Source organism: Taeniopygia guttata, chromosome 2, assembly GCF_048771995.1.
Source record: "Taeniopygia guttata chromosome 2, bTaeGut7.mat, whole genome shotgun sequence".
Lineage (NCBI taxonomy): Eukaryota > Metazoa > Chordata > Aves > Passeriformes > Estrildidae > Taeniopygia > Taeniopygia guttata.
In genome coordinates this window covers 78,536,974-78,551,436 of record NC_133026.1, presented here as the reverse complement: position 1 = coordinate 78,551,436, position 14,463 = coordinate 78,536,974, and the positions used below count along the sequence as shown (strand labels likewise).

Here is a 14,463-nt window from a genome sequence, read left to right as displayed (position 1 = left end):
AGTAATGAAAAAAATGTGATATTTTCCCAGCCTTATCTTCTTTATTTAGAAAACAAGCAATCATCTAGGAAATAAATCTTGGAACATAATCTTGAGGAATTTTAACTAATATGAATGAGCAATAGGGCTTAGTTTTCCATAGATACACACACACACACACAAAAAAAATCCCAAAACAAAACAAAACAAAACAAAACACAACAAAACATACCTTTCCATTTAGCCTCTTGAAGGTAAGTCCTGATACAAGAATATTACTACCAAAAAGTAACAATGTTCAAATCAATTAATCTTTATTCAAGGTAAAATTAAGCATACAGGAGGAGGGCTTATGCACACATAAGTGATAGGAGCACAAAATATTTGTCAATGATTTTTCAAAGACACAAAATAATGTCACTGTAAGATGTGCCATTTATAAGCCTATTGTATAAGTTTATTGAGAATAATTTTATAAAAACACCATAATGGAGTCTATGATTTAGAAATAATAATTTTAGAAGTGTTCCACTCTGTATCTAACTACATAAAAATGTTTGCATTTAAAATCAGAAAATAACCCTTTTTTTTTTATTAACATTACTTGACATCACACAGAAGTGCTACTCCACAGAGTACCCAGTGCTCTGGAGGCTGACAGGTTTTAAGATCCATAGCAGCAATGTAATTAAGATCTGTTCGACTGCTCTTTTTGTAGACCGGACATGAATACAGACATGGATCTTTTGCAGCTGAAAAGACAAAAGAGACATAAAGAGCAATTAAAGTTGAAAAAATGAGGCCCTAAGGGAATGATCATAAGGCAAATGGAGAACTGAATTCAAGTTCAATAGTACTCTGCTCTCTATTTGCTATTGCCAGTTGAAGGACATATCATGGTTTGAAATTTCTGTGGGTTTAACATGAGCACCTAGGAACAGATGCAAACCACTATATGTAAATAGACACTCTAGAGTAATTAGTGTTCTTATTGCTTTAATCTGCCCACTGAACATTACTTCTTATCAATGTATTATACCAAAATAAAATTTCCCTACTTTCAACAACCTGGTTTGAAATTTATTTAGTATTTGTACTATATAGTACAAGTCATCAGCTACTTCATTGCAGAATTAGAACAGTAGTCTAGTCATGCTCATTACTTCAGTATTCATGATTTAGTATCTTGGCTGCTGATCATGCCTTTTGTAAAACATTAGCTATGCAAAATAGGATGTTAGCAAGATTTGCTTTTAGAGGTGGAATGCTTTTCAATAGAGTTTTCCAATTTTATGTCTTGCAGTGGATTACTCTATTCTGTTTTATATGTCTATTCAATAGCATGTCCTATTCTATATGCAAAAACCCATCACATTAAGATAAATTACACATTTTCACAGTGCTGTCCTTAAGCCCCATAAATTTCCTTTCCATTCCTACATTTCTTTACTGCCTCAAAGACAAAACATCTCCCACCACCTCACTCCACCTCTTGCTTGCTTCCATGAACTCAAAATCAGACTTGTCCAGAAAAAAAAGTTTTTATAAATATACACATTATATATATGTGTATATATAAAAAAATATGTTATCTATAAATACAATATATACCTGTATATGTATATATATATGTGTGTGTATGTATAATCTATGAGTATCTTGTATGTTGTATATACATACAAACATATATTTTTATATATATATATATAATAATTACATTCATTTTGGACAGGAGTCTCGTGGTTTGACACGGAAAAAGAATTTTTCCAGAAAGAAGTGGTCAATTTAGACATTGACCAATTAAAAATAAACACGCCTCTGAGAACACAGAAGAGTTAAAGGCAGAATTCCCAAAAGAACTTGCTCTCTTGGGTACCGGTCAGGACTCTCCCCTGCCCGGCAATGAGCTGGGTGGGGGAGGGGAAAAGCCATGTGGCCTTCAGAGGTAGGCCCAAGGGTGGAGGAACTAGAACTGGGCCTGGCCCCTTGCAGATAAAAAGGTAGGGAAATCTAAAATGTCTCCGTCCCCGCCCCGCCCCCCCCCCCCCCCCAAGTCCCTCTCTCTCCAAAGAAAAAAAAAGAGACAACAGTAGTTTTGCCAACACTTCACCGCAGAAAAAAGAGAAGAGCGGGGGTGGGGGAGGGGGGGCCGCAAGGTGCCCAGCCAGGCTGTGGGAGCTGGAGCCTGGGCAGCAAGCCATCTTTGTGAGTCAGGACTTTTAACCCTTCCTTAAAAAATAAAAGCTTTATAAAATTTTTCTCCTTCTCAGTTTAAAAGAAAAAAAGAGAAACAGCCTGGGACCTAAGATGTTAGAAAGAAAAATTCTAAGTAAAAAGAAATAATAAAGTAGCTTTTAGCTAAACTTTTTCTTAGTAGCCACAAACTAAACTAATCTTCTCCTCCAAAAAAGACTGTATTTTAGGAAGATGACGGCGAGTCAAAGAGACCTGCTTCAGCTGGGAAAAAACAAAAATAGAGCAAACAAAAAAAAAATTAAAGAAATGTATAGTAGTACCCCCTATCTTCGCAAAAGAGGAAGAAAAAAAAATCTCTGTTCTTAGACCCTTGTCCCCAGGGGAAAATGGGGGGGGGGGGGGGACTGTTGGTCCCAAAAATAAAAAACTAAACTGTTAATTTTTCCCCACTTGGCAGGGCATCCTTAAAAGAAAAAATCCTAAAAAACAGTCTGTCCATCCATGCATTAATAGTAAGAGCACTGTGCATAGAGAAAAAAGAGTCACCATTAGCAAACTTTTTCTCCGGGTGGTGCCATGTGGTGACATGGAAGCACAGGATGTGGCAGCTGTGTTTCTTAGGGGGTCTGTGGCACAGGAAGGGCTCCTCTCTCCCTGAAGATGGACTGGGTGTTAATTACCTAGAGAGTAAAAGCTTGATTGGGGTCCAGATTGTGTCTCACTATAATTTATTAGAGTTGAGTAGTAGGAAGAAGAATGCTTTAGAAAGTTTTCATATTAAATTGTATATATTTTCTTTCTTCTTTTTTTTCCTCTTTTATAATAGCATAGTAGTAGTACCTTAATAAAGTTCTTTTCTCATTATTAAGCTTAAGCCTGCTTTACTCTGTTCTCAATCGCATTTCACAGCATTCAATTTAAAAATTACATTTTCATAAAAACACTAACATTGTGCCAGTGTAAAACCATAACAAGGAGCGAAAGAGATTATTTAGATTTAGGTTATGGAGGCTACAGAGATCACAGAGTTTATGTATAAGAAAAATGGAATTTTAGGTCTGGGACATATATTGTCTATATGTACAGCTTACCTATTACAAAGCTTTTAACACCATTAACACCACGTATAGAGACCTATCTAAATATTAGGAAAATTGACTACTATCAATTATGAAGCAAGTCTGAAAGCACATTTTCAATGGAAGACTGGGAAGTCTTCCCCATTGAAAGAGATTTGCTATGTATACAATGATTAGCAGCAGCCTCATGAAATCCCTGCAGCCCAAAAGATTTCAATGCAGTTAAATAAAATGTTACCTTGAATTCAATGGAAATAACATCCTTTACAGTACTGTTACTTACTGTTATTCTCTGCATATATCCTTATAACTGGCATCAGCTCAAAGAGCACCTTGGGCTTAGATTCTGTCAGTCTCATGTTTCTTCTGTCCCAACCAGCTCCTTCTAAATACAGCCCATACACATAGACACCTTCTGAAGGAGGGCTCGTGATATCATCCTTCATCCATTTAGTGACTTCATTGCACAGCACTACACTGTCAAGAGCCCATCCTTTGTGGGCTCTTGTTATTTCCTGCCCAAACCAGACAAAAGTTAGGTGGTTACATTTTCACATGAGCACAGAATCCTTTTTCCCAGCAGTTATTAGAAATATATTTGTATGGTTATAAAATATCCTCTTTAGTACAAAAAAATCCCACCAATCCTTTACAATAGTCATGTTCAGAGAAGTCTGACTTTTCTCTAAGGGAGTAATGGCATGGCACTGCAAGAAAGCTTTCAGTATTTTTTCCACTATATTTGATTTTAATTTCTTTCTATTATATAAAGTATCTAAAAGAGTATACCAAGTAATACAGCTGCTGGATGTCAATAGTAGCCAGCTTTTGTGAACACAAAAATTTCAAATATTTGATGAGATGAGAAAACATTACCTGCATGTGGTAAGTGAAACATATTTTCTGGGGCTACCTTCCTTTTACTGCACCTCTACTCTTCAATAACTGAATTTCTAATGAGTAAGAACTCACTCAGCTATAAATCTATGTAAAGAAACTGCAAAAAAACCTGTTAGTTAGTGCACTGGGCAATACTCAACTCTCTGTAGCCCAGTTCTTTACTATGCCATGCAAATAAGTTATGGCAAACCCAAGTTTTATCTTAGTTTTCCAATGGCTTCAAAAATCTTTCTTTGAAGTAATTGGAATGAATGCTTGCCCTGTACTGCAGTTACATGGATGATCTAAAAGAACTCAAGATTTATAGCTCAATGATCATTCCTCCTTCTCATTTCTCTTTGTTTTACAACACAGCAAAGTACAGAAACTCACTTTGGTATTTACTTGGGATATTATGTTGTTACATATTCACAGTTCCTTTTTACAGAACCATAAATTTCTGTCATTTCCAACTGGTTTCAATCCTGCTAGTAAACCTTTTCCATAAGCTTGGATGCAAAAGATAGTCCTATTTTAGGATTGTTCACTCAAAGAAATATTTTGTTACAAAGTTTGGGCTTTTTTTTCCTGAGGTCCCATTGTATTTTCACCTGAGTATTCTTTTTTAATTTTACACACTCCAGATGCTTACTGTTTCCTGTATATCCCTTTATGCTGACCAACACAGGCATTTATTGCTTCATTTTAAAGTAAAAATGTTGCTGAGCAGCCAACACAATCACCAAATTAACATACATGCATTAGCAAACACATCTAATATCATATTTCTATGCATCAATAAAGGAAAATCTTTCCCACTTCCTGAAGAAAGACTTAATCAGCTACTGAACAGCAGCAGTGAAATGTAAGACTAATTCTGAATAGTTTATCAGCCCATTCTCCAGTCAGGTATGTACTGAACATAGAACAAAAAAAAAGCGGGGGAAAGGCAAATTCATGGGCTTAATGGCCATTCTCAAAGATATCTCAATGGAAACATGAGACTAAATATTTTTCTAATCTACCTTAATAATGTTGTGAGGTAGCCTCTACTCATTTGGGGCTTGGTCAACACAGGAAACATAATTTAGCACATTAGTGGTTGTTATACTGAAAAAGTGTATGTGAAGGAAGAGCAGTTAACTCAGGAAATATTAGACAGTCACAAATTTCCCACGTGTATAAACTCATCCTTCATCAGATAATACTTTCTGTTAAAAAAAGCATGTAAAAAAATAAGCAGAATAAGACTTCAAACACAATTTACCTGTCTCACTGCAGTTAAAAATCCTTGGGGATTAAAAAACCCTGTCATCCAGAAACAGTTCGGTCGACTTTCAAAAATCCACTTGTAAAACTGGTGGTTTCTTTCTAGAAGATCAGTAAACCAGAAACCAAGTGTACTGGAAGGCCAAGATGCCTAAAAACTGTAAACATATTTTAAAATCGCACATTGCTGTCAAGCAAAGCTACATCTTCCCATGGTAATAAACAATATAATATTAGCAAAGCATATTTGAAAATCATCTATCATAACTTTAATCTGATGCTTAAACTTTGCATCCCACTGAAACCTGAAGGAAATTATTTTTCTGTTTAAAATCATGTCTACTATTCCATTTACATGTTCAATGCTCTCTGTGGAATTGTCCATTTTATGATATTTTTGCAAGGTTAGACAGCTGTATAAGAGAAAAAGAAAAGTTGTATACATGTCTTTATAATTCCAAGGTCAATATAGCAAGACAATGTGATTTCTGTAGGACTGTTCTGCATTTTTATTCTTCTGAATAAAATCTAAGGAAAACTGAACTTGGACTATGTGGAGATATAGCTGTGTTGTGAAGCATCTGTTCACATCTAGGTTTTCTACCATGAAAACACTTTTCCAGTAGAAACAAAACAAGCAAATAACCAAAAAAAAACCCCTTTTTTCTTAAAAAAAAATAAAAAATCTTTCCATCAGTTGCCATTAAGAGGTCTAATTATCCCTGAAACAATTTATATGGGGAGAGGCTGAGATCTGGGATTGTTTCGCTTGGAGAAGAGAAGGCTTAAAGGAGGCTTAAATAGGTTTATATTTCATGTGGAGGACTGAAGAAGATGGAGCCTGATCCTTTTCAGCAATTGGACAAAAGACAATGGGAACAAGATAAAATGTCAGAAATTCTGTTTCAACTTAAGGAGTTTTTTGTTTGTTTGGCTGGTGGTTGGTTGATTGGTTGGTTTTTACTGTGAAGATGATCAAAGAGTGGAATGGGTTGCACCTCTCTGATTCTGGAGACTCCTGGGAAACCTAATTTAACTGACCCTGCTTTAGGAAGTGTGATTAAACTACACTGTCTCCATAGGTCCTTTCCAGCATCTACTATTCTGTAATTATGTGGCTATTACTCAAACTCAAAACACACTGATTTTGACCAAAATGGACAGGCCACTTCTACTTAACCCAGAAAAGGATGTCCAATAATTATATATGTCCAATAAATAACACCACCTTAGTCCACTAATGTGGGTGCTAATTTTTAAAATCCATCATCATATTTTGAATTTCTCTCCTCTCTCTGGGTTTTTATACTGCCAATATGTTAAATATGGCAGTATAAATATGCCAGACGGTTAAAATGGAACAAAGTTGCATCCTTCACATTCATTTCAATTTTCATAAATGAAAGAAGGCTTGTTTTGAGTATGTTTATTTTAGCACAAAATCTATTCCAGCAGTTGCACAGCTCTGGTTAACACTTCCGAAACATAGTTTGAAAAAAAATGTTTACTCTAAGTCTAGCAGTTTAATCTAGTCTTCAGAAATATATTTTTTTATTTCTTTCCAGAACAAGTGATGTACATCTACCTTTTTCCAATTAGCAGGAATCCTTCCATCATACATGCAGTCTAAAGCATCCCTCAGATTTTCACTCATAACTATTGTCCCATCAATGGCAAGTTTTAGATCAGTCAGAGTGCTCCTCACTAAAGAAATAACTCTCTGCATTTGTTCAATCTCCTGTCGCAAAAATATGTGCATAGGTTGAAAAGGTCCCATATTCTTTAGTTTTTCTTTTACCTGTTTGTAGAAAACCAAAGATCTTTCAATAAAAGTGAAAAAAATAAAATTTGCTTTATGTCAATGCTAGGCCCCAGTATGATCTTTGAGACATAACATAATTTATTTATGAGCTTAAATGGTCAGTTTGGCACCTCCTTTGAATTATCTGCAAGAGAGAAACACAGGATTTTTCCCAAGAGAAATCTGTGATGCTGAGACTACGTTTTTAGTCCAAGTCATGATTTAGTCTTTGAGCTAATTCCATTTAAAGAACTTGTAAGCTGTTTACGTTAGTTCAGAGAATTCAGCTTTAGTTCCAACAAGAAATTCCAAGGTTCTTTTTGAACAAACTAATAAAGAGTAATTGCCCCAGCCACTTTGCTTCAGCATAGCAGCAATGCCTAGGAACTATCACAATACCAGGCAGTCCTGTATTCTAATCAAACTCAATGATACATTTTTAATCAAAAGTGTAAAATAAACAAATAAACAGCTGCATTAACATAACTAGAAATTTTATAGTGTCAACAACCTCAATTAAAAGCTGATGATCCTACCTCCCTCATAGTGCAAATGACAACTTAAACATTAACAGGTTTAATATTTCTGAAAAAGTCCTTACAAAAGTACTTCAGCACACATTTAATGACTTCATTGTAAACATCCATCGTTTGGCCACTTTTCTTTAAAATACAAAGTATTACCTGTATGAATTAATTCAAACATGCTTTTAGAAACGTTTTTGGGAATTTGATGGTGTTTTTTATTTTCAGTCCATAAAAGAAAAGATGGACCAAATGTTTTTGCCAGAATTTCATTAACTCACTTCAAATGGTACATAATCAGCAGGAAGTTTTTCCAGCATATCATCAGCCAGTGTGGCTACAACTGCCTCTCGAGTTTCGCCTCCTCCACCAGAGCTATCTTTAGGCTGAATACTGAGGATGGTGTCCAATACACCTCTGGAAACTTTACTTTGGTAGGTGATATCCGCATTGGGGTGCAAACCAAACACCTCTGGTGTGTCATAAGCAGGAAGGCTCTACATAGTAAAATATAAGAAGAGTACAATGGGAGATTTAGAAGCAAATTATTTTTAAAAAATCCCCCCCCCCAAAAAAAACCCAAAAAACCACTACATAAAACTCAACACACAAAAAAATAAAATAAAAAAAAAAAACCCCATCGATTACTGTTAAGTAACAAGCTAGATTTCTTCAAATAATCTTAAGCCAAATAACTTGCTATGGTCTATTTGTCATGTCACAGCCCAAACCACACCAAACTTATTGTGTTTTAACAACTATACACTATTTTAATAATAAACATTTACTCTCATATACCTAGACCTTTTATTTCAAAGAGGTTGTACCCAATGTCTGGACTCCATTCTTTGCCCCCTTTAATAATTTTGTGCCTTTAGGTATGTCCCACAAGCAAAACACATGAAAAAGAAAATACATATTACTGTCATGAAAATTATAACATTGATAACCAAAATTAGTTATCACTAATAGATATGCAAAGTGCTAGAAATCAGTCTAAAAATCTATGAATGAAAGACAAAATACAGGTACTCAGAAAAAACACAAACATTATAGGGAATCAGGAACTTATGAGAAACTGTTTTCATTTACCAACCTGTATGTACTGAAGGTATTGATCCACCATAGTATATTTGGGTATGCTGTATCCTTTGTAGAAACTGAATTCCTGACTGAATGTGTTTTCACTGAACCAAATCTTTACAAAGGTGTTCATGAGTCTTTTGTTGAAGTCATCTGTCACACGACCACCATACTGGATCTCACCTATCATGTAACAAACAGTACTCCAGCAGATCCCCTAAAACCAAGCAGAAGCCACTGGCTTCAGCTAATCCCCTCTTATTTACTTAGACCTCCCTTAGAAAAAACAGCTGATGTCTGTCCCATTTGAAAGAAAGTTACTTTCCTATTACTCTTTTTTTCATTATAGTCTTGCATTCCCTGAACACCTGCAAGGATTTCTCAAAATAGAATCTGCTGAAATTAAAAAGCATCTTGAAGATAGCAAGAAGGTTACAGATATATTTGAATTCTCCTTTCACTTAAAATGCCAACTGCAAACTGCTCTGACACAGACCTCTCTGTATGACAACTGACCATATGAAAGTGAGAAACATAGGAGACATTCTTGTATAGTCATTTAAAACCACTTTTGACTTCTTCATGCTGCAAAGATAGGTGACAGAGGGGGGAAAATCTTACTTTTACTCGAAATAGATTTAAACACAAGAGTATTTGAAATATCTCTTTTAAACTAATTGACTTAATTAGAATTGAAAAGAAGGCCTATACTTCTAAGGTTTATATTTCTGAGATGGCTGGAAAGGCTTTTTTTTTTAATGTAGAGGTTAATACAGAAATTAAATATGCACTGGATTAGAAGTCTAAGTCTGCTGCTGACAGATATACTTGAAATATTGAATATTTGTGGAAAAAACAATAGTTAAAATCACTTTTGTAGTTAAGTTACTAGGAAGCATTTGCATACATTCTACTACTTGAAAGATCCATCATCTTAATCCACCTTTCCCACAGAATCATTAATTACCTTCTTGGTATCCATGCGATTCAAGTGGTTTTGAATGAACTGCACGGCAGCATTGAAATCAGCTTGATTAAACTCATAGGGAATATTCCAACCCAGAGACCCGAATTTGCATCTTTCTTGTATGGTGGAGTGCAGAAAGGCTACAGCATACAACAGTGGTTTCCATTGCACCATTTTACTGGCATCTAATAAATCCTGGTTGACACCTATTGATTGCAAATGGGCTTTATGAGAATCACTGTAATTGTTTTTTTCAAAACTACTTCAAATCAGTGCTAAAATATCACTCTAGAAATATTCACTTGGCTCTCTGCCTCTCCCAAGGGTAAATTATTGTCCCCCAAAATGTTCTGCGCTGGAGACAGTTTATAGCATGCTTTTAAATTGCTCAAATTAAAAGAGTAAACTTCAGGGGGAAAAAACCCCACTATTTACTAATAGCTGAATTCACATCAAGTGGCTTTCCGCACAGACTTTGTCCTTTATTTTATGTAGTGTAAAGAGCATTTGATGGCTAACCATGCCATTTTTCTGCCAAAAGACAGAATATTAAAAATTCAAACACTTTGAACTGAGATACTACAAGCCAAATTGTGAGAAAAGAAAAGGCATTTGTTATTTAGATATACAATTAGTTGTGGCAACAGAACATCAGCAAATCTTCTTTTTAATTTTCAAAACAAAAACTAAGATTTGCGCTGGTATCATTGCAAGCAGTTCCTCAAGTTCCTCATACCAGCTTACACCTACTACCAGTTTAACCTGACCACACAATAGCATCACCGTCCAAAATCATTAGCATTCTATCACTCACCACTGTATGTTCTCTTTAGTCCAGCTCTGAGCCCTTGTGGTGGTTAATTGGTAAACTTAATCAACATTTGAAGAAAGGTGATGGGGAATTGTTTGTGAATGTCAGTTGTAATCCAAAGTCTAAAGCTTTCATGAACATTCTCTGTCTCTATTGCTGTGTCCATTAACTCATCCAGAAAGTCAAGTCCAAGGTGGCAGTTTTGCAGAAGTGCCCAACCTCCCTAGTTTAAAACAATAGATTTTAAAAAGTTATCAACATTGTTCAAAAACTGAAATCTCCTTGATGTGAGCTAAGATCTGGCTGTTTCTTCTGAAGATGGTGTTAGCTTATTTGGTTTTTTCACCTGAACAAGTGGTTCCTACTTGTCTCGTCTGGTCTATTTAAATATTCTCTACCTTTTCCATTTCAATACATTTGAAACATACCTTGTCATGACTACAGCGCTGATAGGAACTGATAAATTTTGACTTACATAAGGGAGCTCAGGAGTAGCTCCACAGAGCAACCTGCTAAACCTTGTTCCTCACAGGGGTTCTAGGCTTGGAAAATAATCAAATAAACATACATTATTAACCTATTTCTATCAATATATAGATGTCAAACTTATTTATATGAATTACCATATTTCATTATAGGCATCTCATATACCTCTTCCTTAAGACACCTTGTGAGACAGTGAGGGAAGGTAACTGCGTTTCTCTTGACTAAACTAAAGATGCTCCTTTCCCCTGTTTTTGAATGGGTTTCTTCTCATTTGATCTGTCAATTAGTTCCTTATGAGAAATTATCAAATAAGAATCTGAAGCTAAAGTAAAACAGGTCATAAAAAGAAGCTCATAGCAAAGGAGAGTAAGATCAGTATTTTCACATCAGCGGGCATAGCAGTAGTACCACCTGATGTGCAAAGCATGCCAGATTGGAACATCTCACCTTTCTCATACGGATAGTTTTTCTCTTTAATTCCTCATCCTGTAAAATGCCTGTTACCAGATTGTCCCTCCCAAGTCCAAATTCAGACTACAGCAATACATAATAACTTGCTATACTTATCTTGTTTTTCTCAAGTTTATGTAACTATCAATAGCATATCTGGAATTCATTTTCTTTATTTAACAAAATACATACACAGTACTAAAATAAAAAAGTGAAAATAGAATCTGAAACGCCTACAGAAGAATATTTGCTGGTGATATAATCAAAAAAACAAAAAATCAATTAAGCTCTGTTCATCAGTCTGCAATCACTATAAAATCCCCATTTTATATGAAAAACACTCAATTTTCAAGGAAAAGCATCTGCACAGTATCAAGAAGCTTGCGGTAGCAAATTGAAGGAGTGTGAAAATACAGTTCTCTTGCTTAGGACACTTATATAAATAAACGTAGGCATTTGCATCAGCACTAACTCCCTACCACACAACATTATCTCACAGCAGGATTTTTATTTCTAAGTGCTTAATACAGAGAGAAAAACATTCTGGCTTTTGTTACTTACATGAGCCATTGTCTGCTGTAGAAGTTTACGAGCATGGATTCCTTGCCCCTGGCCCATGGAAACACAATATGTTTCTATCTTCAGTCTTTTTCCCAAAGCAATAATTGAGTCCGTAGGATCAGAGCCCAGGGAAAGAAAGCATATGAGGGGAGTACATGGATCTGACTCTTCCCATGTTTTCTCCAAGTCCAAGATGACTCCCTCTGTGTATTTCTCCCCCATAGTGTCAATGATATATTTTCTTGCCTATATTAAAAAGGGTAAATTTAACTTGTGACCTAACCATTTTATACTGTTTTCTTCCCAGTGCAAATGTTACCAAAAGGTCAACTGAAGACCAAAGAAATTTAAAAATTTATATCAAAAATATAAATATACAACAAGTTTATTTTTACATGTCAACACATCATACTGTCTTTGAAGGTATTATTTTTTATAGCCTTATACAACCAGTGAATTTTTTAAAAATAATTATTATATTACATATATCTGTATGTATTTATATATATAACCATAATTAGAGTGTAATAGAAAAAAACAACTTCTCTGAAACTTTAGAAAAATTTTAATGATTTAAGGATATCTCCATTAGATAGTGTAACTCTTAGCCTCAGAATCTAGAAAAATAAGAGAAAAATACTAAAGATGGGCTTCAAAGCTTGTAAGCCTTTCTCACTCTGCAGTAAAATAAGCAAAGAATTAACAGTAGTAATGATTAAAATAACTATCACTAAGTAGACAATCCAGAAGAATAGGTGAAAACCAACTCTTCTCCCCTCTTTATTTATCTTTAAAAATTCTAGATTATTGTTCTTTTTCTCAAAGAAATAGAAAAGACTCTTTCAAACAGTCTGAGATGATCTTTCTTACACTCTTTTCCCCCACACAGCTCTTGTCTTAGATAAATCTTCCCCTTAACACCTCTGGGTTACCTCTCAGAGACAAAAGAAATTCAGCATATAACTTTTGATACACTATCAGTTTTCATAAAACCATGGAAAGATGAAAGTTTACCTTGCGCCATTAACAGTAAGGAGGAACTAATCTTGTGTGATCTGTTTCAGACACATAGCAGACATTATAGAGATATTCATTATACAGTACTGCTTAATCTATTGACTGCAGTTACACCAGTAACTGGTGAGATTTTCTCTGAATCCAATCACAATGTCTAAAGATATGCATCAATAAAATTAACACCACACTTCAAGTGATACATTCTAATTTCAGTAAATCATCATTAATTGTCCTGAATTGTCAGTAATGTTATAAATTTTTGTTCTTTTGTACTGGAGAAGAACATAAAGTTTAAAAATAAGTTCCTAGAAAATTATTTTTCTTTTAAAAAGGTCTATTTAATAAACTTCAGTTTTGTAATTTTTAAATAGATATGTATAAATTGAGAACTTTGAGCAGACTTTATTAAAGATTTTTCCAAAGTGATTCTAATTCTTCCATGCAAGAAATAGTTTCTCAATTAAATTGTTTTCAATTTTACCTCATCCAGTCAAGTTCATTAAAATATTTGACTTCAGTTTAACACAGTGACACGTCTAGAGTTCTAGTGAGTAAGCAAGGATAGTCAAATGTATCGTCTGAACTACTAAAGCAGATCTGGATAAACACATATGATTCCAGCAGAAATCACCACAGTGGGTAATATTTGTTCAATATATTGGAATAATTTTTTATCACTGCCCTTGTAACAAATACATAAATAGTCTGAAAAGAATTTCAGAAAATACAACATAAAGGTCCATTACAAAATGTACCGTTAGCATTATATAAGATAGTACAAACCTGCAATCTGAAAACTATTACTGTAGTGATACCTAAATAGAACATGTAGGCTATAAAAATATACCTGAGCTATGGTCCTGTCAGGACACCAAGATCTGATAAGAAGAAGAAGTCTGAAGCAGTCCAGAGATTGACCATAGCCACTAGGAACGGATTCTTCTTCGGGATTCTTACTATCAAACCAGATTTTCCACTGTTTCTCTTCTCTGGAAATCTGCAATTATACCACCAAAGAAGCAAATATTACTAAACAGACAAGTCATATTTGCGCTGCCGCTAGGTCGCAAACTTTTAATGAGAGTCAGAGATGTGAAATTCACACCCAGGCATTTGTTTAGAGTCATTCTTCCACAGATTTAAAAAGGCTATTAAAAATTATAGGATAAAATTTCAGATTATAAGTATGCTATTGTAGAATACACAACCCTGGAGTATTCATATTCTGAAAACAGGAGCTATTAATCAGTATGTTATATTCTGATATAATATAGCATAGCTATGTCAGGATATGGATAGCTAGGCACAGATACAGCTTTGAGAACAGCAAGTACATAATTGCTCTCCACATGAATGTACCT

The 14,463-nt window shown here is 34.7% G+C and overlaps 1 protein-coding gene across 1 annotated transcript in view; it reads right to left on the bottom strand.

Annotated features, from left to right (window-relative positions):
- Positions 1–272: 272 nt before the first annotated feature.
- Positions 273–14,463, bottom strand: part of LOC115491317 (dynein axonemal heavy chain 5-like) — a 35,098-nt gene continuing 20,907 nt past the window's right edge. Inside the window, 10 exon segments of the mRNA XM_072924271.1 lie at positions 273–731; positions 3,538–3,769; positions 5,401–5,553; positions 6,988–7,200; positions 8,009–8,224; positions 8,824–9,027; positions 9,778–9,983; positions 10,592–10,811; positions 12,086–12,331; positions 13,950–14,099. Coding sequence (XP_072780372.1) covers positions 580–731; positions 3,538–3,769; positions 5,401–5,553; positions 6,988–7,200; positions 8,009–8,224; positions 8,824–9,027; positions 9,778–9,983; positions 10,592–10,811; positions 12,086–12,331; positions 13,950–14,099 — 1,992 coding nt within the window. The 3' untranslated portion in view covers positions 273–579.